Below are 24,287 nucleotides of genomic sequence, written 5' to 3'. Positions count from 1 at the left end.
TCAATTGACTGCTTTGCTTTCTGTATCTCCTTCCTGATTTTCTGACTCCATTGAAAAGAGCACAGGGTTTAGGATAAAAAGACCTGAGTTCAAATCCTGTATTTGCTCCCGTGGCTAAGTCACTAGCCTCTCTGAGTATTGTTTCCCTTACTCCTTAAATCAGGGGGTTAGAGTACGGTGCCATCTAGGTCTCTATGATTCTGGCTGAATGATTCTCTGGGCCTCAGTTTCCCCACCTGTAAAATTAAGAGGCTGGAGGAGATGACTCCTCTGCCTCCCCATCATGATCTCTTCTGACTGCACAACACTTGCAGCCACAAAAACCTTTTTTCTCTGTCTCAAGCTAGAGGGAACTGGAGTGGGGTGGGATGGGGGCTGGAGGTGTGGGTAGGGAGAACAGGGCTGGAGCCTGGTGGGCCCAGAGGACCCGGGAGGGCCTATGTGCTAGACCTCAGCTAGGAGGCTCTCCGGACACCTCCTCCCCAGCATCCATTTACCTGCAGAGGTGCTCTCATTGCCCACTGGGGTGCTGGAACAACTTCGGTCCATGTTGGAGGATTCTGAGGAGAGTGCCCCGGGACTGCAGCCAGTGTAATCCATGTACTCGTCTGTCTCTGTGTCCATCAGGCCCTGAGGTCCCTGAAATGAAGTGGGGGTCCCTGATGAAGCTGGGCTGGGGGCCATGCTGCCCACATGGGAGAGGTTTTCCTTCCTGGCGGGGTGTCCCATCACCTGGAAAGGAGAGGGAGGATGTTGGCTCCCAAGGGGCTGGGGGGCAGGCCCTAGCAGCATGATGTGGGGTCCCCAAGGACCCCAGGATGGGGAGGGGCCTTCTCTCTGCTCCAGGCAGGTACTCACCTGAGTGGGAACTCTGTCAAAGTTCTTCCCCAGCATCCTGCGCATGTGCTTCCGGGCGTGGGATGTCATCTGGTGTTTGAGCAAGAAGGAAAACTGGCAGCCCTCTCGGATACAGTGGAAATGGCTGTTGACCTGGTTGTACTTGCAGCCTGTGGACACACCCAACCGCCAGAGGGCTGTGAGTCTTGGGCAAAGGGGTCTAGAGCCAGCTGAGGCCTGAGCCATCACCCCAGGGGTCTGACCCTCTGGAGGGAAGCAGTGGCCAGCACTGATCACAGACCCACTGGGGCACAAGGGAAAGGATGCTAGATTTGGAATGAGACATCCGGCTCCCCGGCTCTAGATGGCCAACTTTACCTCTGAAGCCAATGATCTAACAAACATCACCGTCCTCTCCAGCCCAACCCAATGGGCCAACCAAGGTCACTACTAGGGCTGGGATGGGCTGCCTTCCCAGGTGTTGTCTCCCCCAACCCCACCACCTGCTCCCAGATTTCACCGGGAGGGGGACCTGGGGAGCCCGCCTCTCTGCCAGACTGTTTGTTTAGACGGCTGTGGTCCCTTCCTCCTCCCCGGATTCGTGGTACGTTTCTTTGGAACAAACAGAGAAGGCACAACGGTGGTGGTGGAGGGCAGGTGAGGGCTTGCCTGTTGCCATGGCAGCAGGGCCAGGCGGGGTGTCGGGTTTCTTTGAGGGGCTAGCACCTGAATCACCCGAAGTTGAGTAAATAATGGAGAAATCCTAACACTTGTAAACCGAGCCCAGGTCTGGGGCCTGCTGGCCAAAGTGTGTTGACATCTGTTGCCATGGTTATCGGCCACATCCCCAGCAGGAAGTCTTCACTAGTGGTGATGGGGTCAGTTGGGGGTGGGGAAGGAGAGCCCTCTTCCTTTCCTTTTTGAGGGTTTCCTTGCTTCTGCCTTGGTGCAGCTGGGAAGGCGGAAGGCCCCTCCTTAAGTCAGGAAGCCAGGGCTCCCAAGACAACCTTTGCTACAACAAGAGGGAGGGGGAAGAGCTTCCAACACTCTCCTTCCACCAAGGTTCTCTCCCCGGGGTTTCTACAGTGTCTTCCTGGGGACCGGTCTGGGGGCTCCCTCCAGCCAGCTTCCATCCACTCACATGCTATTTGGGATTTGGTTCCCCAGGGGAACCGCTTCCCTTCCTGTCATCTCTCTCTCTCTCTCTCTCTCTCTCTCTCTCTCTCTCTCTGTCCCCTCTCTGTCTCAGCCTGTCTTTCTCTCTCTCTCCTCTGTCTCTGTTCTCTGTTCTCTCTCTCTCTCTCTCTCTCTCTCTCTCTCTCTCTCTCTCTCTCTCCAGCATCATCTCCTCTTGGGTACCTTCAGCACCATCTCCTAGAGAGAAGGGCCCTCTTAAGAGGTTCTCCTCATATACCCTAGGATCACCAAGCTCATCAAAGAAGCAAAAAACGGAACTTTCAAAACTGTCTGTTCCTTATCCTGTGGGCCCAGAGGCAAGGTTGCTTTTTCTCTCTTGGACTCAGCTTCCCCCACTGTATAATATGAGAGGAGAGGAGGATTGGATGACCTTAAAGGTCACTTGGGTTTATGAGATCAGAGAAGTATGAGTTTTATGACTTAGAATTGGAAGGGACTTAGAAAGGCCTTACCTTCCTCATTTTACAGATAGGATAACTGAGACCCAAGACCAGAACTCCAAATACTATCAATTAAGGTATTAATTATGATAAAGTTCCCCTTTCTGAGCTCCAGGCTTCAAACAAGCAGGATTTCATCCAAAAGCACCTGCTGAAGCCTATTTTTGCTTTGGGTCAGCAGTTGGCACCTCTTCTCAGATTGGCAGAGATACAATGTCCACAGAGTCATCAACAGGCCTCAGGCCTGGAAGCCCATTATGGACCATGACCAGAGACCTTCAGGGACTTTGCTGAGACTTGGGATGTCCACTGTCTTTCACAGGCATCCCTAACCACATTTCAAATTCAAAATAGATGAAACATGTATAATGGGGATGTACTGCCTTCTCAATGTGTGATGGGGAAAGACTTTGAAACATTTAAAAAAAATTAAAATTTTTTTATTTTTTATTTTTTGGCAAGGCAATGGTGTCAAGTGACTTGCCCAAGGCCACACAGCTAGGCAATTATTAAATGTCTGAGGTTGGATCTGAACTCAGGTCTCCCTGACTCCAGTGTTCCATCCACTATGCCACCTAGCCGCCTCTAAAAATGTTAAAAAGAAAGAAAGTTTCTAGGTGAGAAGAAACAAAAAACCTCAAAGTATATGGAAACCAGGTGAATTTCAAGGTCCTAACATTGATGGGGCTTAGTCAAAACGGCGACTCAATTCAATGAGACCTTCAAGAAACAAAGACCAGGTTCTGAAGCTTGAGACCCCTCCCCAAATTGGCTGAAAGTTGCCCTTGATGGGCCCATGAGTTACCTAGCCTCCCACACTCCTCGCGCTTGGTGAAATACTTGAACCCGTTGGCTGCCCGGCGTTCTGCCTTCTCGTGCTTCTTTATATGCCAAGGCAACTTGGTTGTGATGTTGGTCACAAAGTAGCAGCCAGGCCGGAGGCAATGATAGTGGCCTCGCATCCGGAACTCACAGTGCTGAGCAGGAGAGAGTAGAGAGAAAGGGGAGGGGGTGTCAGAGTGATAAGATGATTTTTCAGAGGGTTGCAGTCAGAGGTGGGATGTAAACCCACAACTCATATGCTGGTCAAAGAAGCATGTTTATAGATCACACGGTCTAATCCAACCCTCTTAAGGATGGGGAAACTGAGGCCCAGAGAGGCTCAGGGGTTAGCCTAAGATCACCCAGAGTCAGAATTAGAACCTAGCAATCTTTCTATGGCCCACACTAGAGCTTCACACAGGGGGGCTGACACATCACCAGGTACTTGCATAATAACAATAATTAATAATAATAATAATACTAATAGTTGCTAGTTGACTCACTGATTAATGACTCCAGTGACTTTCTATTTTACTTTATTCTTTGGTTTATCCAAAAAAGGAGAGAACTTTAAACATGAATCATCTCAATGTCTGAGTCTTAACATGACCCAGGAGGTTCACTCCTGGGACTGGCCAGAGGTAGACGGGCTAATAACAGTGGATAGATACAGAGGCACATGGCCCACTTGTTCTGGGATCAGAGAAGTCAGTGTGAAGTTCTGGCTTTGGTCAAATGGTATAATCTTCTCTGGAGCTCAGTTTTGTCATCTGTAAAATGGGTGACTAGAACCAGATGTCAACTAAGGTCTGAAATAGCTCCAAGCCAATGATTTCGTGAGTGAGCCCAGAGACTCTGACTCATAGTAGTCAATGAAGGGGGAGAGGACTTGACTTAGATGGCCACTGATTATCTCTTCCCCTCTAGTATCCCAGACCCCATTTTAGTCAAAAGTAAGAAAAGGATCCTCCGACATCTTCCTTTGGGAAGAAAATACATTTGCTGCCGAAGGCCGGCACATACCTGGAAGGCTCTCCCTCACTGTGAATTCCCAGCTACCTTCAAATCTCAGCTTGGGGCTACTTCCTACAGGAAGCCCCTCTCTGCCCCACCCCTGCTTGACAATTCTCTTTCTCTCCTCAAATTATCTTGTTTTTACTCCTATGTCTTTCTCAGGAGTTCTTAGCCTTTTTTGGGTCTTGGACCCACGCCCTTGGCATCTGATGAAATCTATAATCACATATTTAAAGCATAAAATGAAAAAAAATCATACATTTAAATGCAAAAAATGAAATGCACAGGATAACAAAGAAAATATATTAAAATACAGTAGTTATCAAAATATAAAAAAAACATACAAAAAAGTTCATAGACCCCAAGTCAAGAACTCCCAGGCTATAAGCTGTCTCCCTGAGTCACTTCCCATGTAGATTATATGTTTCTTGAAGGTGGGAGTTTCTTCTTTTTCATTAGGGCCTTGCACACAGCAGGTGTTCAATAAATGCACGCTAACTTGGCTTGACCTGTTGCTTTCATTTCCCCCTGCTCTTCACTAGGCTGCCCCATATTGGGCCCCGACATCTGCCTTCAGGCAGGAGTCTGGGGATGCCACCCGACTCCTTGACCAGTGTTCTTACCTGGTTTGGACAGAGACACTGCAGTGAATAGTAAGCAAACTGGTCTCGCACATTCACCAGGTTGTTGCTGGGGTTGATGTGGTCCAGGCAGTGCGATTCGGCCTTGCCGGAGGTCTTACAGACGTACTTGCAGTTTCCGAAGAGACAGTGGAAGTGGAACTTGTTGGCGTATTTGCAGTCATTCGCGAGGCAGGGGTCACTGGAACAGAGTGACAACCCACAGGGTCACCGCCGTCCTTGGGGCTCCACCCCCAAGCTCTTTGGGGTTCCCGAGGCTGGCTTCCCAGCCGGAGGAGAGGGCCACCCTCCTGCCTCCCAGGGAGGTGCCAGCTCCATGTCCTGGCATGCCTGGCTCTATCAAGACTCGAGTGTGGCCTGAACACACCCAAGGGTGCCCAGAGCATTGCATGCTGGGACACTGAGCCTCCATGGACCACACCTTGGGTTAGAGATAGGACAGTTGCAATCAGGACTAGACCCCAACAATCCTTGGCAGGGTGCCACTGAGGATCTGGTTGGCACAGTGTGGGCAATGCCCTACATCTGACTGTCTGAGGACAGTTGGATGGGTAGGGGCCCCTCCAGGGCCCTGGGAAGTGTCCATTTGCTTCTGGACCCTCCCCCCAAAAGGTTCATTTGTTGATGTCCGTCCCCAAGGATGGTCCCACCACCTTATGTACCCCCCTCCCCAGTGCAACCCTGCCTCCTGTGATTCTCTTGGGTTGGGGGGGCCTTGCACCCATCCTCCCCTGCCTTCTTGTGCCACCATCTTGTCATCTTGGGAAGAGACACTCCTCAAGTGGCTGAGTCCCATACAAGGGCGAGTTCTGAGGTCGGGGAGTGTGGGGTGTAATAAGTGGTGAAATCCAGGGAGGTCCCCGCTTTCTCTTCTGATAGAGGTTTTCTCGTGCGTCCTAGATAAGAGACCTAGAGAGCACCTCAGAGGTCACTTGAAACTCCTTCATTCTATGGATGAGGAAACTGAGGTCCAGAGAGGTAGAGAAATGGGGAAAACCAAGATTTGAACTTGGGTCCCAAGTCTAGAGCTCTTCCCAGTGTGCTCCTGGCTTCTGAGAAGACAGTCGAGTGGGTAGGAATGCCATCCAAGACTGGGAGACTATTGCAGGGTGGAAGGGGGGGCCCTAGTTCCTTGCTATAGACCCAACTCCAGGGGGCTCTCAGAGAGGGAGGACAGCTTTAACGCAGGTGGTGTGTGTTTACTTCCAATTTATTAGTTTTATTGAGAACAGGAAGCTGTGGTGCAGAGATTCAAATACATTCACCATTCTTGCCGCCACCACTGCCCCAGGAAGAGGGACCCTCCCCCGCCCCCACTTCCCTCCCCTCCCCTCCCCCAAAGCCCTGAGCCAACCTGTGGAAGGAGCCTGCAAGGAAAGAGGTGACAGGGCCCCTTCCCCCCCCCCAAGAAAGTTTGGCTGTTGGGGAAACCAACTCCCTGGGGCTTCAAGGGGCCACATGGGCTGGAGCAGTAGAGGCTCGCAATTTTCTAGGGCTGGAAGGGACCCTGGAGGCCTAGTTCTAGTTCATCACCCCATGCTAGATAAGGAAAATGTGGCCCAGGGAGGGAGAGGTTTCTACCAGGGGGATGTGAAATCCTCCCGGCTGGGTGGAGGCTGTCGCCCCTCAGTAATCCCTTGGGTCCCGGCTGCTTCCAGCCCACATCTGTCCAAGGCACTATGACCATTCCCCAGCCAGGCCGGGCAGCCGTCGGGGGAGCGGCGAGCATGAGGATGGGGCGGCCTAAGCCACCTCCACCAAATGACCCTGGCGCAGGAGTCCTGCTTCCGATGGGAAGCAAAAGAGGAGGTAAAGGTGTTAGCAGCAGCATCTTTGCAAGGGAACGACCTTGACCGACTAGCCCATGCCAAAGCCCCAGCACAGATAGGGCCCTGCTTGTCTGAAGAGGAAACCTTGGGGGTCTCGGGGGGACCGGGACCACCTGGCTACCCCTCCCCGCTCATCTGAGGGACTCACTTCTCCTGGAACTGGAGGAATCCGGGTTTGACTTGGGGCTTGGCGTTTTCTAGAGAAGTCGTGGCCAAGGGCGAGGAGGCGGCCATCCCTGGCACCGAAGATGGGAGTGGAGGCATCTGGGGGATGGTGGAAGCCAGCTGCTTCCAGGCCAGAAGGGTCGGGGCAGATGGCACGGTGGCCGGGCTAGCAGCGGGCACCTCCAGGCCAGAAGCAGTTGCTGCCGCTGCCACCCCTGCTGTAGTGACGGAAGGTGCTGGGGGCGAAGATGGGGCCAGGGAAGGCTTGGTCTCAGTGGCGGCCGTGTTTGGGAACGAAGCTTCCGTGTTTCCCTTTACTGCTCCTCCCTCTGTTCGGAAGTGGAAACTATAAAGGGAGAAGGAGCTGCTCAGGTGAGAAGGTTGGGGTCTGGAGAGGGGGTGTAAAGCTACAGTGGTCTGGACTGGAGCTCTTGGGATTAGACAGAAGAGGAAACTGAGGCACAGACAGGAGTCCCACCTGGACCACAATCAAACACTACTGGATCGTGGATGCTGACCCCACCCAGGCCTCTTTCTGCTTTGGCCCTGGAGCTCTGCTTCTCCTCCAGGAGTGGGCCTGTGAGGCCCGGCCAACCCCTCTGCACCCCAATCTCTGCTCCTCCACTAAGACCGTCACCCCCTGGCAGTCACGGAGTCCTAGCAGAAGGACAAAGAGGAAGGGTCCCTCTGCTGTTCTCTCCCTGCCCCAGCTCCTGGTACTAGAGGGCCATGTGGTTTTTCTGGGTTGTCACTGGTCAAACTATAATCATCTTCACCATTTTAAGGACTGCAAAAAACCTTTACAGATCATTAGATCTTCAAAACCCTCTCAGAAACAGGAGCTTCTATTAGCCCCATTTACAGATGAGGAAACTAAGGCTGAGAGAGGGGAGGTGAAGGGTGCCTCAGATTATATAGCCAGTAGGAGATTGAAAAAAATGGGAAAGCAGGCCTTCCTGACTCCAACCCTGAGCCCTATTCACGCCACCTAATTAGAGGGCAGAAGACCCTGTTCTTGGACTTTTTCTTAGATTTAGGTCTGGGACTGATTAGACATTGGGGGGGTGGTGGCAGGGGGTCTTCTTCAGAGAGAGGTCCTTTCCCTGTCTTGGGGGCAGAAGGTATTCTGAGGCAGAGAGGTTGCAGCCCTTTAGGGTCACTGTGTTCTGGAGGTTAAGCAGATTGTGATGAATAAAAGCTCCAAACTGACTGGATAAATTCAAATTTGCCATTGGCAAACTAGGGAACTGGACCCTCCCCAAGGCTGACATGATGGTTTGATTCAGGGTTTAAAAGTCAATGAAGACATTTTTATTTTTGATGTTAAAAAAATTGTCCATAAATACAATGACTAAGGTTGTCCTCCCCACTGTGATAGGCCTCCCTTCAGTACTGAAGTGGGAAACTATGGATGCGGAGCACTGCGTACACTATCAGACCCAGCTGATGTAGGACTCAGTTTTCCTCAACAGCTTTTGCCTTCCTTTTCCTTTTTTTATATTCAGTTAGAAGAGTGACTATTGGAGTAGAGAAGGCCAGAAGGAAGTAAATTCCAAAATGAAGGTTGCATTGAAAAAAATAGAAATTTAATTGCAATTTTATCAATATTATTGTTTATTGAAAGCAAAAATTATCCAATAAGTTCAATAAGTTGATAAAATAGCATTGCTGAAATTTAAAAAAAACTTCAACAAATTTAGAAATGAATTTCATTTAAGTCGGTAAATAGAAGTAAAATATTATTTTCACAGTATCTGAAGCTCGAAATCAAGCTTAGGCAGGCCCCATCTGCTGCCTCAGATGGACCATTTTGTGGTAGTACTTGCAGGAGTCTAAAAACAACGTTACCAGCTTGGCTCCCCCTTTCCCCATTAGTCTGATACAGACACTGAGCTTCTTGGCAAAGCCAGAGTTTGGGGATTCATACGGAGCGGAGAGAAGAGGCTGGGCCGGCCTCTGCCAGAGGATGCTCTCTACTCCTCTCAAGGCCGGGGGATTCTGATGACAACACCTCACTCATTCTCAAGCAGATGAGGAAGGGGGGGGGGCAAATAGATGGGAAACTGCACCATGCATGGGCTGCCTTTTGGGGGGACACAAAACATTCAAAATTCTTTTTGATGGGTGACCTGGGTGATTCTCTCCCTTTTACAAGGATTTGGGGGTGGAAGGGAAAGAGAGGGTCCCCCCGCCAGGACTCGAGGGTCCCCAGGGGCTCTACACTCACTTGGCGTGCTTGATGGCCCCGTCCAGGGTGCTGAAGAGGGCGCCACACTCTTCTACCACGCAGTGGAAGTGAACTTTGTGCAAGAAGTCACACTGAGCATCACAGAAATCCTTGGTGCCAAACCTGCCAGACAAGGAGACCTGAGGTTAGAGCCCGACGCTGCCCGAGACCCCAGATGGAGGCCATCCTGGCCTCCAGGGTCCCCCCCCCCCAAGACTGGGACTCCTGGTAGGAAGAGGCCCTCCATCAGTGTAGTCTCCTGGCCACAGAGAGGCCAAGTCCTCTGTGTCACTGGAGGAGAGATACTAGAGGCTAGGTGTGGCACTATTCCCTTGGGATCTCTGGTACCCTGAATGCAGTCTTGCATACAATGGGTGCTCAATAGATGCTTGTTTCTTTACTAATGAATGAGAATACAGATAGCTCAAGCCCACTCAGGGACCACTTTCCTTGGACTAATCCTTGCAGCTGTCTTTCTAGCTAGATAGAAGAGCAGACAGAGCACCAGCCTAGTGTCAGGAAGACCCGAGTTCAAATCCAGCCACTGATGCTTCCTAGTAGTGTGCAAGTCACTTCTCCTCTGCCTGCCTCAATTTCCTCATTTGTAATATAGGGTCAATAACAGCATCTCCCTCACTGGGTTGTTGAGAGGATTAAGAGGATCCCATTGCAAGGGGCTTACCAAGGTGACTGAAGTCAGGAGGATGTGTGTGCACTACAGACGTTTGAACACATGCATCCATGAACACACATGTGCACACATGCATACCCATAGGAAGGCACGTGTCTAGATGTGTGCAACACAATGCATACACACAAACAACATAGTGTAAGTGTGTGTGGATATGTGCACACATACCAATAGCTGTGTGTATGTTCTCACTATTTAAATAAACATATCTCTATCATGTATACATATGGAGGTCATACAGGGCATACACACACAGGCACACACACTTCCCTCTTCCCCTTGCTCTTAGGGCAGAACACTGGCACTGGATCATTTTGCCTTGGTTTTGTTATGTCAGTGTCTAACACAATGCTTAGTATACAGAAGGAACTCTATAAATGCTTTTGGAACTGAACAGGTAGTTTCCCAAACCAGTGTTGCTATACTGGGAGAAAGGAAGACAGACAGGGCTGGGACCAGGTGTTGGGTTGTTCCGGATACTTGTTCCTTTTCCCTTCTGATACCCCAGGAGCACTGCCTTCCTTTGCTTTTCCAGAGGGCCCTGGCTCAAGGCCTAACAATAGCAGCAGCAATAATAATAGCTGTTACTATATGAGGCTTTAAGGCTTTACATATATTATCTCGGTACTATTCTGTGGAAGAGATGCCTTCATTTTACAGATGAGGAAACTGAGGCAGAGTCAGAGGGGGAGTGCCTGGCCACCCGATGGTACGTGTTGTGTCAGCATTTGAATTCAGGTCACGTTGCTCTCTATCAGCCCAGCTGCAAGGTCCCCGCCTACTCGAGGCTGGTGCACTGTAGGAAATGGCGCCAAGCGGCTTTGACCTCCACTTGCTGCATCCTGAAGCTGCTTTTCACTACTTTTGTTAGGGAGTCTGCTCTGTGGATCCATGGCTTCACCTCTGTTGTTTTTCTCTCCTCCCCCTATACATGCACAGGTGGGCCTCCTCCTCTCCCTACAGGTAGGCCTCTTCCTCTCCCCCTACACCTGAGCAGGTAGGCCTCCCTCCCTCCATACTTGTACAGGTAGGCCTCCTGCTCTCCCCTATACCTGCGCAGATAGGCCTTCCAGGGCTCAGACAGCTTCTCTTGAACCAGGCTCTTCACAGCCTTTCCCAGGTAGGGTGAGGGCTCTCCAGTGGGGCCACCTTCGGCCTCTGTCTTGATGCTCAGTAGGCTTCCCAGACTGGGGTTGCCTTGGGACATCTGCAAAGGAGATGGCAACAGGGTAGGAGAGGGGCAGACCAAGGACACAGAGGGCCATGGGGTGCTTCCGGGAGTCTCTCCTGGGCCTAGCTTTTGTTTGGGGATAAGAACCAAGCCAGAGTGGGATTGGGGAGGAGGGAACCCTTCTCCTCCTTCCTGAATGGATGCTGGCTGGTTCAACCCTGGATATTCTGTGGATATCTCTGGATATTCAAAAGCCCCCCCTCAGTGGTCCTTCCCCATCAGCCCCCTCGCCGTTAGGAGCCATCACTCAAGTCCAGGCTCTGACTCCAGCCCGTCTTCCCCAGACTTGTCGGCTCCCTGGCTATTTTCCTGCCAGAAGGTTTTCAAAAGAAACACAAGAGAAGGAGGAGGGGGAGACTGGTGGAGGGGGAACCCCTACGAATTCTTTTCCAAGAGAAGTCACACAAAAGATGAGTGAAGAGGGAGGGAAGTGAGCCTCGCGGGGGGAGCTGAAGACAAGCTTGTAATGAGGAGGAAGGGAGGGGATGGGGAAAATGGTGGTGGTGGGGGCAAAGGTTTGACCCACTCAAAGCTGGGAGGCTCAGAGGGGGAAGCCGACAGAGGAAGCAAAAAGTGGGGGACCGGCTGGCCAACGAAGGGAGAAGCAGAGAAGAGGGAAATCCAGAGAAAGGCGCCAGACCCTGTGGACATCCCTGGGCCTTCCGGTGCTGGGGATGAGGAGAGGGAGCTTCAGGGACACCAGAAGGACAAACCTCTAGTACCCATCACACAGCCAGATGATAACACGCGGCCCAGGCCCGCCAGCGGCTCGGCTGGCTAATGCGGTTGTGTACAGTAACCAAATTAATCTCGCCAGAGTCAAATTTATCATGTAAAAAGGGGGGGGAAATATATTTGAGGTGATGTATAATTTAAAAAGACCCTGCATTATTTAAAATAAATATTCCAGAGTGTCCTACCCAGGAGGCATCCCGACACCATTACTCACACCCCGAAAAGTGAAAATTGATGCTTTGCTCCCACTTTGATCTCCAGCCCCCCCCACTTAGAAACCTCACAAAACAACAAACAAAAATACATAAAATGAATAAATAACATTAATAACTGATAAAGAAAGAAGTTGGAAGACTAGGGAAAAGCTTTTGGAGCCCTCCATCTGAAGGGAAGGGGGGGAAAAAAGGTGTCAGAAGCTGGGATATATTTCTTCAGCCAGTTCATTAAATTAATTTGTAAGCAGTGGCTTTGAAATTATACCCGATGAAAAATGGTCTCAAAATTTAAATGGTACAAACTCATCTTATTAGAGGCAAAACATTAAAAAACAAACACATTCTCCCCCCCCTCCTCACCCAGCTTTAATTTCTCTGGGTGGGGGGATGGAAGGCGTGTGATGGATGGTCCTTACCTTATTCATAAGCGAGGATAAAAGAGATGAATTTGCTGCGAGAGCGTGGCCATTTGATTCATTGCTGGAACACACAAACCAATGGGCTTCAGTTAAGATGTGTATGGGGACTGGGAACCCAGAGATTAATTCCCCTCTGGGCTCCTTCCCCAGTGTCTAATGCATCTGGCAGGGGAGGAAGGGATGCCACCCCCTGACAAGCCCAGGGCTTCCTGGAGAAGTCACAGGCAGCTTTGTCCGGGCCCCTCTTCAGCTACTTCTGTCTAACCACGACTATGTGGTAGCCCAGATTGTGTCTCCTCAGAAGTCACTTAGGACTGGAAAGGTCCAAGGCCCCCATTTTACAGAAGAACTGGATTGTGTCTCCTCAGAAGTCATTTAGTCCTGGAGGGATCCAAGCCCCTCGTTTTACAGAACTGGATTGCGTCTCCTTAGAAGTCACTTAGGACTGGAGGGATCCAAGCTCCTTGTTTTCTAGAAGAGCTAACTTACTTGGCCATCTTACAAGGCCTTTGGTTGGTGACTTGGGGGGTGGTTGGGGAAGGTGGTTGAACATCCTAGGGAGATGGTGGACAATAAAAGCGGGCTGGGGGCTTTCTAAGGATGCTCTCTGAGGAGGGTCCCAGCCCACCTGTGTTCCTTCACGCTGAGGTCCAGACTGCGGTCCTGCAGGGTCTCCTGGGAGCCTGAGGAGGAGGAGGTCGAGGGGTTCTCCACAGGGTCCTGCTTCACCTGGGTTGGGGGGAACCGTCCAGGGGGGATCTGCTGCTGTTGCTGCTGCTGCCCATTCCCTGTGGTGGAGAGGGGAGACACACAGGGTTAGAGGACCAAGGTATGGAGAGATAAGGTACCCACTGAATGGCCGAGGCCAAGCAAATAGCCAGAGGGCGATGAGGAGGGGGCACTTGCTGGGGGGGATCAGCCTGAGAGGGCTCCCCACCCTCTCTGCTGCCATCAGCCCTGGAGGGGGGACGGGAGGGATGGCCGGACGGATGGCCAGATAGTAGGCCGGCCAGGAGCCCCTGCTGCTGGTCAGCGTTTCTCCCCCTCTGACGTGATTACTTGTGACTCTCCTATAGCTCGGCAATTCTTCAAGTGATAATTATTGCAAAATTATGTCAAAAGTTGTCTGGGCTCAGGGGGCTCCTGGAGGAGAAGGCATGGGGAGGCTGGGCCCCAGTGGGGGGAGCCCCCCACTTCATTTTCTCCACCAACTGTCACAAGGAATTGGCGGGGCTGTCTCCTGAGCCTTTATTAAAGTCTCCCTTCACGTTGAGTCAGAGTGGTACATCGAGACCGGGAGGCGAGCCCCCTTCCCCATCCCCAGCTCCCCGTTGCTGTGGTGACCGGGCTCGGCTCCCACTGAGCATGCCCAGGAGGAACATCTGCTGTGTCAGGGCTATCGAATCTGACAGCCAATCAGAACGGTTCAAACTGCGTGACCTCTCTCTCCCATCGGCTGCCCGGGCGAGGGGGGTGCAGGAGGCCGCGGCCTGGTGGGAGGCGGCCGGAGGGGGAGGACCCACGGGCCCCAAGACTGACTTGGGGGGCCCCCCGAGAGGGGCCACGGAGGGGGGAGGAGGAGGCTAACAAAGGAGAGAGAAGAAAAGAAGGGAGGAGAGAAAAGTTGCTGACAGAAACCTGTCCACTGAGCTTCTTCCCACAATCCCCAAGTGACTAAAATATTAATTTACCCCGAGGCGCTACAGCTGACGGGCTCGCTGTTCACAGACAGCTAGTGGCATTTTATTAAAAAATAAAGGAAAATGGTTCCCTCGGTGACCTTTCTATTTGGGTGAAAGGAGAGGGTTTCTTCCTTTCTTTTTTTTTTCTTTTCCTTTTAACTAATGAAACCGAGGGTTGGAAAGTTGGGGTGTTTGGCTCAGGGGAGGGCCTGGGCCCAAACAGCTGCAGGGGTTCCAGCCCATAGGCCCCCATTTGAGAGGAAGAGCTGGGGGGTGTCAGTGGAGACCTGGGACCCCCATCTAGTCTAAGCCCTTCAATGTATAGGGATGGAGACTGAGGCCTAGAGAGAGACTCCATCAAGGTCACACAGCTAAGTGCAGTATCCAAGGGAGGATCTGAACCCGGGGTCTTCTGGGTTTGGTTTCTGGCCACTTTGGATGAGTGATCTGGGGCGGCTAGGTGGCGCAGTGGAGAGAGCACCAAGCCCTGGAGTCAGGAGGACCTGCCTTCAGATCCTCAGACACAATAATTACCAAGCTCTGTGACCTTGGGCAAGTCACTTAATCCCATCGCCTTGTTTAAAAAAAAGACAAAACTATGGATGAGTGATCCACCCTGTCTGAAGCCAGGAGAAGATCCAAGCCCAGATCCCAAAGACAGGCCAGGGCAGGATGACAGAAGGGAAGGGAAGGTTTGAGTTCTCGGGGATGGGGGCTGGTTTTCCTTTTCTTTTTGCACCCCCCTTCCCATCTCTTCTTTAGAATAGTGATTCACACCAGCAGGTGCATAATAAGGACGTGTTGGCTTGGATGGACTGAGTGGCCTAGTAGAGGAGGGAAGGGCCTCCCTCACCCCGGGACCTCCGCACGCCCAGGTCTGGGGGAGGTGGGGGAGGGTCTACCTTTCTGGAGGGCAGTGGTCACCTGGGTACCAGGATCAACTCAGCAGGATCTCCTCTCCTCTCTGAATGGAAGGAAAGAGGGCAATACAGAAGGACAGAGGGGGAAGGAGAGGGAGAGCAGACCTCAAGCAGAAAAGACAGGCCAAATCCATGGGGGAAACAGGAGGAAAACAGAGGAAAGAGAGCTGGTCTTGGCACCAAGAAGACTTGGGTGGAAGTCCTGGCTTTGAGACCTATGTACGAGCTGTGTGACCTTGGGCAAGTCACTGACATTCCTCAGTGACTCCCCCCAAAAACTCCCCTCCTTGGCCCCTGATCCCTTCTTAGTAGAATGTGAGCTACCTGGAAGCAGGAACAGCCTTGTCTCTGGGAGCGCTCTGTCTCCTCAACCAGAGTCTGGCACACAGCAAGTGCTTAATAAAGGTTTTCTCATCCATTAAATTCAGTATCTTCAGCTCTTAGATTCAGGGTGGAAGGAATTTCCACATAGTAATGAAATCATAGATTTGGATCTCAAATTATACAGAGGGGTGGGAGTAGCTTAGGGCCTGCAGTCCTGGAGTCAGGAGGATCTGAATTCAAATCTGGATTCAGACACTTATACTTAAACTAGCTGTTTGAGCTTGGGTAAGTCAATTGACTCCATTGGCTCCCCCCCTCCCCGCACCAAATACAGATATCTGGGAAAAAAAGCCAATCAAATGAAATCCTGACCTTCCCACAGGTGCCTTTCCAGATCTTCTCCCCTCTCATCATATTGGGGGTGATCCCCAGGGAAGAAGGAAGAGAGGACATCTTGCTCCCCAGTTCTGTCTGAAACCACCGCCTTTCCTCTAATACCGAACTTCTTTCCCTTTTTAACAGAACCTCGATACCTCACTGTCTTCAGGTTCCTCACCCAGGGATAAAGGGGGATGGGGTCCTAGGCTCTAGCTTCGAGGCGGCCTTTCTCTCTCTTCCTTCCTTCCTCATTTTCTTCTAATATTTGTGTTGGGAGCCAGGATTAAACCGTGGGGAAGCCCAGCCACGGAATGTTCGTTTACATTTATTCTAATAGGAATCTCCCTGAGGGCAGGCTATAAACTAAGGGGACCTGGTATCTCCCCTAAATTGGGAAATCTCCAGGAAAAGAATCCTTGGAGAAAGGAGAAAGTTTTTAGGGAAAGAGCCAATGCTGCTCCCAGGACCCCCTCACCCTTCTAGGACCCACCCCAACCCCACTCCAGGTCAGGTCCCTGATCCTACCTTTCCAATAACTATGTGTTCAAAGGATGGAGCATAGACTTGAATTCCATAATTTTAAAGATAAACTGAGGCCCTGGGAGGCTGCCCCTCAGGCCAGTAAGTGATAGGGCTGGATTGGATCCAGGACTCTTGACTCCCAAGCAGCATTCTTCCCACTGTCTTCCCCTGCCTCTCTGTCTAGGCCATCCACATGGAGCAGCCTGGTGGAAAGGCCTTAAGGCCTGTGGTAACCTTGTGGGTGGTCTCTGGGAAGGGGGTGGCTTGACCTGGGGACAGACTGAACTGTTCTGAAGGGGTCCTGGGAACATTAGGAGGGAATGAGGGGCTAGGGTGTAGGGAAAAGGTTAGGAGAACAATAACTCTGAGGGCACAGGGTGGGGATGGCACCAATTCTAGGCTGACCCGTCCGGGCAAGGATGGGCACATTGAAGAACTGCCCTTTGAATCAAGGAATGAGTGAGCTGGGGAGAAAAGTGAACCAGAGAGGAGGAGGAGGAGGAGGATGAGGAAGGCCTGGCTCCTTGGAGAGGGGCAGGGAGGGAGGCCAATGGAAGGCAGATATAGACTCCCCACCCACCCCAGGCCCACAGTCCTTCAGTCAGACCCTGGAGGACTAACTCTTCTAGATTCTTCCTGGGTTCATGGGCTCTTAGCCCTGACTCTGACATCCATCAACATTTATTAAGGTAAAAGGCATTTCTGCTGGCCTCTAGCCCCACTCTCTCATTTTACAGGGGGAAACTGAGGCCCAGGAAAGTGGACCAGGAATCCGGGATGCCTGCCTGGGATCCCACAGGAAGGAGAGTCTGGAAGGAACCAGTCCTGGCCGCCAGAGTCACGGGGCTCCCTGCACCTACTCACCTGCTTCAAAAGTCGTTGAAGGCTTGAGGGCAGCGGCTGCCAGCCTGGCCATCATGGGGGAGATGAGACCCTTGCTGGCTGAGATCCTCTCCATGATGGAGGCTGCGGGTGCCGGGGAGGACGTGGAGGCGGCTGGGATGGAGTCCCCGGGCCCTGAGCTGGCTGGGGTGGGGGTGTCTGGAGCTCCGGCCGCGCCAGCCCCGGAGGACACAGTGCCCATCAGGCTGGTAGCGCTCACAGGCATTGGGGTGCCAACCCGTCCAGGTAGGATGGGGAAGAAGGAGCCCGCGGCCGGCATGCCCGAGTTGGAGAGTGCCAGGGCCAGTGGGATGCTGCCGGGCAGCGCCTGGGCCAGTAGGCCAGACATCTTGCTGTTGGGCGGCTTGGCTGTGGCAGCGGGTGGCTGGGCATCACCGGGCGCTGCCAGGGAGGCGGAGGACTGCTGGCTGGTGGGTGAGGCGCTGAGGCTGGAATTCTTGCTGCTCATGGCCGAGAAGTCGATGAGGTCGTCATTGCTGGATTCCTCCTGCTCGTTGTCCTTGGCGCCCAGGAGCGAGGCGGGCAGCCCCAGCACGCCTGACGAGCGGATGTGGCGGCGCTCGTGCTTGCGTTTGTGTGAGGTCATCTGGCTGGTGGACGTGAAGGTGAAGCCGCAGCCCGCGCGGATGCAGTGGAAGTGGTTGGTGGCCTTGCTGTACACGCAGCCTTCATACTTGCACTCCTCATACTTGTAGAACTTCTTGAAGCCGTCCTTGGCATAGGCATCATCCTTGATGTGGTAGCTCTTGTGCTTCTCAATGTCACACTTGTTCTTGAAGGTGAATGTGCACCCGGGGCGCCTGGGGGGGGGACCAGCTAGTCAAGGAGGTTGCAGAGGACCAGGTCGGGGGTAGCCTGGGGGGGGGGGCTGGGAGGTAGGAAGACTAGGGGTGTCTAAGGGAGTGAGGTCTCGGGGGAGCCTGGAGGTTAGGAGGACCAGGGGTGTCTAGGGGAGTGAGGCCCTGGAGGAGCCTGGAGGGGCTGGGAGGTTAGGTGGACTGGGGTGACTAAGGAGGTAAGGCCCTAGTAGCTCTGGGAGATTAAGGAGGAGAACTAGGGATACTTAAGACTGGCGATGCCTGGGGAGCTCTGGGGGGGGGGGGACCAGGCATTGCTTAAGATGGATGAAGCCCTGGGAGAACTCTGGTAAGTTAAGAGGAGAACCAGGGGTATCTAAGATGGGAGAGACCTTGGGGGATGCCCAGGGAGCTCCAGAATGTTAGGAGGACCAGGCAGAGTTTAGGATTGGGTGAGGCCCTGGGCAATGCCCGGGAGAGCTCTGCAGGATTAAGAGGGGAACTAGTGGGGGGGGTTAGGTCCTGGGTGATTTTCTGGGGAGCTCCAGGAGGTTAAGAGGTTCAGGGGTCCTTAAGAAGGGGTGAGGCCCTGGGGGAGCTCCAGGAGGTTAGGAAGGGAAGTAGGCAATGCCTAAGAGGGGTGAGGCTGTGGGTGATGCCCAGGGAACCAGCCTGATCCCTTGGTCCTCCCTGGGTCAAGACAGACCATTCACAGCTCCAATGCTGCCCACCCCCACCATGCCCCTCCTTCTCACCTGCAATGGAAGTGAGTGGTTTTCTGCCCATAAAACTGGCAGTCCACAGTGCCGCAGTCCTCAGTGGCCCGGAAGCGCTGGAAGCCATCATTGATGAGCTGAGTGTTCTTTTTGTGGAAGTTCTCGTGGGTCATGACGTCTGAGGTGCTCGTGTAGACCTTGTTGCAGCCCACCTGTCCCGGGAAGAAGACCATCGGGGATCAGAAGCATGGGAGGCCTGGGGAAACCAGCATGGCGCCATGGGCAAGATAGAGACTGAGCAGATGGAAGGTCCTCTTAGAGGGGAGGGTCTAGCAAAGAGGGGAGATGGGAAAGGATGCCTGCAGAAGGTGGGTTTTGAGTTGGATCTTGAAGGAAGCCAGGGAAGCAGGAGGTAAGGAGCAAGGGCTTTCCAAGCAAGAGGGACAGCCAACACAAAGGTGAGATGTGAGTTGGGAGATGTGAGAGGACGAAGTGCCCAGTGTGGCCGCAGTGTAGACAGTGTGAAGGGGAGTCAAATGTCAGAAGACTGGAAAGGTGCAGGTGAACAAATACCAAAAAATAAAAGAATACAAAAGAATGCTGGGAGGCTCTACGTGGGAGCCACAGCCTATGTAGGAGGCAGTTGGGAGGGTGGCACTAAAAACGGGGGGAAATCTGAAAAGGCCTTGTGGAGGAAGCAGTGCTTGATTGGAGTTTTGAAGGACATCACTCAATAATCAATAATCTATCGATATGCATTAATCAGCTACAATACACCAGACACTACATTAAAGGGATGGAACTCCAAGGAGGGTGAGAAAGGGGAGCATTCTTGGCAAAAAAAAGTCTGTGCACTGACTCAGAGATTGGAGAGTCATGGACGAGAATAGCCTTGGTGGCCCGTGTGAGTAGAACATGGGGTGCTGGTGGGAGACAGAAATCCACCCAGAGAGGGAGATGAAGCCCAGCTCTGTCTAACCTTTGATCCTAACCAAGGGAGCCTCCACTTCTTCCAGAGGCAGGCTTATTGACATTACTAGAGCAGGTAAGTGGCATGATCGGTGGGCTTTGGGAATATCAGGCAATCAGCCACAAAGAGCGTGAATTGGAGAATGGAGAGAACAGGAGCAAAGAAATCAATCCACATTCTCCCTAGCATGCCATGAGGGGAGACCAAGACCCTGGAGTCAATGGTGTGGGGCTGCTGCCAGGTGGGGGTGGGGAAGCAGGATGTCAAGTGTCTCCTAGTTTCCTCTTTTAACTAACTCTTCTTATTAATTAGGGGCTTTGTTGTTTCTGGGCCTACAAACACTATGGGCACCCTTGAAATCCAAACCCCTTAAGCAAAAGTCCTAGCTGTGCTGCCCTAGTTACAACCTCTGGCTTGGAGAGCATCCATGCACTCTGACCACCATTTTCTTTTAGATTTGGAGAAGGAGAATCCTTCAGGTTCTTGTTCCTGGTTTTGGAAGGCTCTGATTGATCACACATTCCCCTGGGTGTGGCAGACCCCAAAAGGCAAGACTGGGGGCCTCGAAGCCTCCCGGGAGTACAGAAGGCAGGCTTCCCATCTTCCTTCCAGGACTTCTTGGGAATCTGTGCCCCCTGGCTTCCATCTTCCTCTATTTAGGGCCATTAAAGTAAAAATCCCATTCCAATCAGAGAACTTAAGATGGTAGGAAGGGGAACCTGAGTCCAACCCTTTTAGTTTATAAAAGGAGGCTCAGAGAAGGAAGATGACCTTCCGACCACTGCTCAGGAAGCAACGCCCCAAAAGAGCCGAGGGGAAAATCACCATTGAACACTGGGTGACCCATTTTGAGGATCGTAGACTGGAAGTAGAAGGAATTTTAAAAAGTCCTTTCATTGAGGAAATCAAGGACTCACCCAAAGGCACATGGAAGGTAACCTGTGTCTTCTAACTCTAGTCAAAGCTCTCTGCATACATAAATCTAGGGACATTGGGGAGTAGGTGTAGTCTTGAGAATGACTCCATGCTCATGTCTCACCTGGGGAGAGCTGTTGGCACCCAGCTCAGGGAGTCCTATAATCCCCCCCCCATTGCCCACTTGCCAATCTCAGAACAAGAAACCCACCTGTGGTGGTGGGAGGAGCCCTCAGGTGGTGGGCCTGGGCTGCACATACCCCTGGGGCTGTCATGAGGAGGCTAGAAGCAGGGCTGGTGGGAGGTTCTGGCCTCCCCTAAGGCTTAGGGCCCTCCTCCCACCAGCCTGGGTAAGATGGGCAAACCTTGCCATATTGAGTCAAAAACTAGTGGAATTTGAAATCGCCCTCAAGACTTGGGTCATGCCAGTGTCTGCACCATCTCAGAGTCTGGACAGCCGAGCCCCCCTCTGCTGAGCCCAGGTTGACTGAAGCAGGCCATAACAACCCCCCTGACAAATACCCAGAAAAGAAAAAAAAAAAGAACAAAGATTCTGCCGCTATTTGCAGGCAAAAGGAGCTCTCTTTGGATCTGACACCTTGAAAAAGCCCAGACTCGGAAAGGCATTAAAACAAAGAATTAAACAAAAACTCCTCAGGAATTATTTGCAACATTGCTCTTGGTGTTAAAGCCTGAAAAATGTCCGTCTATATAAACAGCTAACTGAATTTCATCCACACCAAGTAAGGGCATGGGGAAGGCCCCACCCGGGCCGGCCAAAGGCTGCTGCCGCTGCCGGGCAACAGCTCCCGGGAGCACCCCGGCTCTCAGCCCCACACCTGTCCAGGAACAGCTGGGCTAGGAGACCTTGGGCCCAGGGGAGAAGGAGCCACCAAGGGCCTTGGGGAGGCCCATTAGCCCTTCTCCAAGAGACTGGTGGAGTCAGAATGCCCTCTGCCACTCACTAGTATGTGACCCTGGGCCGGGTCCCTGGGCTGCTCTGAACCTCAGTTTCCCCACATGTAAAAAGTGGAAAAAGCATAATGGCTTATAGAAACGATCTCTCAGTTTCTAGAGTGGTGGTGACTGCTCCATGGAAACTCGGGAGTGCAGGTGCCCAGCAGTGGAGGCTTGGAGGCCTGTAGCCTCTGCCCCAGCCCCTGGTGGGCAGGGAGATGATGCCCTAAGAGTTAACAGAGGGCAGAGCTGGCTGCAGGCTGAGGAATGGCCAAGCCAGGAAACAGGCAGGGTGGCTCTGGTTGGGTCTATCCGCAGGCTACTCAAGTCAGGGAGACAGTGCCACTTACCAGTGTGCGACCTTAAACAAGTCTTTTCCCCTTTCTAGGCCTCGGTTCCCTCATCTGTAATTGGGGGGGGGCTTAGACTGGATGACCTCTGAGGTTTCTTCCAGCTCTAACTTGACCATCCTTGCCACCTAAGGTAAGGTCTTCATGCTCTAGAACCCCTCTCCCCATTCTCCCAGGACCTATCCAGGTTGGCAGAAACTAATGCCCATGCCTGCCCTCAGGGAGCTTCCATTCTGCTTGGAGGCTCGACCACACACCCAAACCAGGCAGAGTCAGAGCCAGTGAGGCAGAGGCAGAGGCAGAGACAAGAAGGGGGGTCCAGGGGTGGGACCCCCTTACCTGCATGCAGTGGTAGTGGGTGCTCTTGCCGTTGAGGTGGCAGCCATGGTAGTAGACGCTGCAGTCATCCAGGGGACTGAAGCGCATGAAGCCGTGCTGCAGGGAGTTGTCTCTCTTCTTATGCATGTTGTAGTGGCGGATCACATCCTGCTTACTGGTGAATCTCTGCCGGAAAGAAGGGGCCAGGATGCGGGGTGAACTCCAAAGCTGGGTCTTGCCTGGCCAGAGGAAGCCACCGGCCTCCCTGGCAATGGGGCTTGGGGGGGGGACGGACCCAAAGACCTGAGTTCAGATCCTACCTCTAATTAGCTGGGTGACCTTAGACGAGTCCCTTCAACTCTCCAGGACTCAGTTTCCTCATCTGTCAAATGAGCACATTAAACTCAAAGGCCTGAGATTCCTTCAGCTCCAATTCTAGGATCCAAAGTCACTTCAGTTATGTAAGCCCCAGTTTCCTCATCCACAAAGTGAGGGGGATAGGCCAGATGACCTCTGGGGTCCTTTCCAGCACTAGGGTCCTATGAGCCTATGATGGGGATTGATTAGTGCTTTCCTAACCCTAAAATTGCCATATAAATAGCAGCCATCATCATCATCATCAGTTTCAGGTAGAAATGGTCCTGGGATAAATGACTGTTCTAACTTTATTCTTTTACATCTAGAATTATATAATGCTTTAATCATAATAGCTAGTATTTGTGTAACACTTTAATGATAATAATAGCTAACAGTTAAATGATGCTGTTGGATTTTCACTTTTCAGTAGTGTTAGACTCTTTTTTGTTTTGTTTTGTTTTGCAAGGCAATGGGATTAAATAATTTGCCCAAGGCCACACAGCTAGGTAATTATTAAGTGTCTAGGTCACATTTGAACTCAGGTCCTCCTGACTCCAAGGCTGGTGCTCTGTCCACTGTGTCACTTAGCTACTTAACCCCTGTGTTAGTCTCTTTGTGATTCCATTTGGGTTTTTTTTTGGCAAAGATGCTGGAGTGGTTGGTCATTTCCTTCTCCAGTTCATTTTACAGATGAGGAAACTGAGGCACACAGGGTGAAGTGGTTTGTGCAATTTGAATAATAATAATAATAATAATAACAATAACTAGTATTTATAAAATATTGAAAAAGATTTCCAAAGCACTTTACAAACCTCACTTATCTCATTTTGATCCTTACAACAACCCAGTGAGGAAGATATCCTTATTACCCCCATTTTACAGTTGAGGAAACTGAGGCAGACAGAGGTTAAATGACTTGCTCAGGGTCTTTTATAAACATCTGAACTCAGGGGGCAGCTAGGTGGTGCAGTGGATAGAGCACCAGCCCTAGATTCAGGAAGACCTGAGTTCAAAGGTGATTTCAGACAAAAATTACCTAGCTGTGGGGCCTTGGGCAAGTCACTTAACCCATTGCCTTGCAAAAACTAAAACAAACAAACAAACAAACAAAAAAGTCTGAACTCAGGTCTTTGGGATTCCAGGCCCAGTGTTTCATTTTGGACTATTTATTATTCAGGAGGAGAAATGAGCTTTTTGCAACTGAATAAAAGTATTAGTCTGTAAGCTCATCCTCTACAGATTTGTTGAAAAGAGCTTCAGGATTATTTTTGTTATTATTAGCAATAATAGTAGCTAGTGAAGGGTAGACTCCCCTTGGCCCCCAGGGTTGTCCCAAGGGCACCCCCGATATTTCTTACTCATCATTACTGAGAGAATCAATCTACTAAGCAAGCATGCCAGGTGGCTGGGGAGACGAATGTAGAATTCTCCTATGGATGATTTGCCCAAAGACACAAATGAGAGTTGCCAGGATGAGGGGCTCCAATCTTGTGATCTGATCTAATCTGATCTGGGAAGAGGAGGCCCTGTGCTGACCCATGGAAGTATATCTGAATATACTTGGGAAAGGCTGACCTCTCATCACTACCTCCAGGGGCTCCCTGTTGCCCCAGCTGGATGCACAGGTCCACTGGAAAGGGACTGGGGATGGGGAAGCAAGGAAGCAACATGATGGTAACTGTCTGAAGAATCAGGGCCAAGAGTAAAAACAGAAG

General features: G+C 51.7%; 1 protein-coding gene across 5 annotated transcripts in view; it reads right to left on the bottom strand.

Annotated features, from left to right (window-relative positions):
- Nucleotides 1-24,287, bottom strand: part of CASZ1 (castor zinc finger 1) — a 242,534-nt gene that overhangs the window by 9,909 nt on the left and 208,338 nt on the right. For 4 of the 5 annotated variants that reach the window (XM_074218472.1, XM_074218474.1, XM_074218473.1 and 1 more), the window contains 12 exons: nucleotides 22,237-22,401; nucleotides 18,745-18,917; nucleotides 17,154-17,992; nucleotides 13,092-13,251; nucleotides 12,461-12,524; nucleotides 10,916-11,070; nucleotides 9,173-9,295; nucleotides 6,929-7,291; nucleotides 4,934-5,132; nucleotides 3,280-3,451; nucleotides 859-1,007; nucleotides 498-639 (listed from right to left, as the gene is read on the bottom strand). In XM_074218472.1, the coding sequence (XP_074074573.1) occupies nucleotides 498-639; nucleotides 859-1,007; nucleotides 3,280-3,451; nucleotides 4,934-5,132; nucleotides 6,929-7,291; nucleotides 9,173-9,295; nucleotides 10,916-11,070; nucleotides 12,461-12,524; nucleotides 13,092-13,251; nucleotides 17,154-17,992; nucleotides 18,745-18,917; nucleotides 22,237-22,401 (2,704 nt within the window). Of the gene's footprint in view, nucleotides 1-497; nucleotides 733-858; nucleotides 1,008-3,279; nucleotides 3,452-4,933; nucleotides 5,133-6,928; nucleotides 7,292-9,172; nucleotides 9,296-10,915; nucleotides 11,071-12,460; nucleotides 12,525-13,091; nucleotides 13,252-17,153; nucleotides 17,993-18,744; nucleotides 18,918-22,236; nucleotides 22,402-24,287 lie in introns of all 5 variants that reach the window. The other variant, XM_074218475.1, reaches the window with a different exon arrangement.

Source organism: Macrotis lagotis, chromosome 1 (assembly GCF_037893015.1).
Source record: "Macrotis lagotis isolate mMagLag1 chromosome 1, bilby.v1.9.chrom.fasta, whole genome shotgun sequence".
Lineage (NCBI taxonomy): Eukaryota > Metazoa > Chordata > Mammalia > Peramelemorphia > Peramelidae > Macrotis > Macrotis lagotis.
Note: the sequence above shows the minus strand (reverse complement) of the source record. Positions and strands in the feature narration are given on the sequence as shown.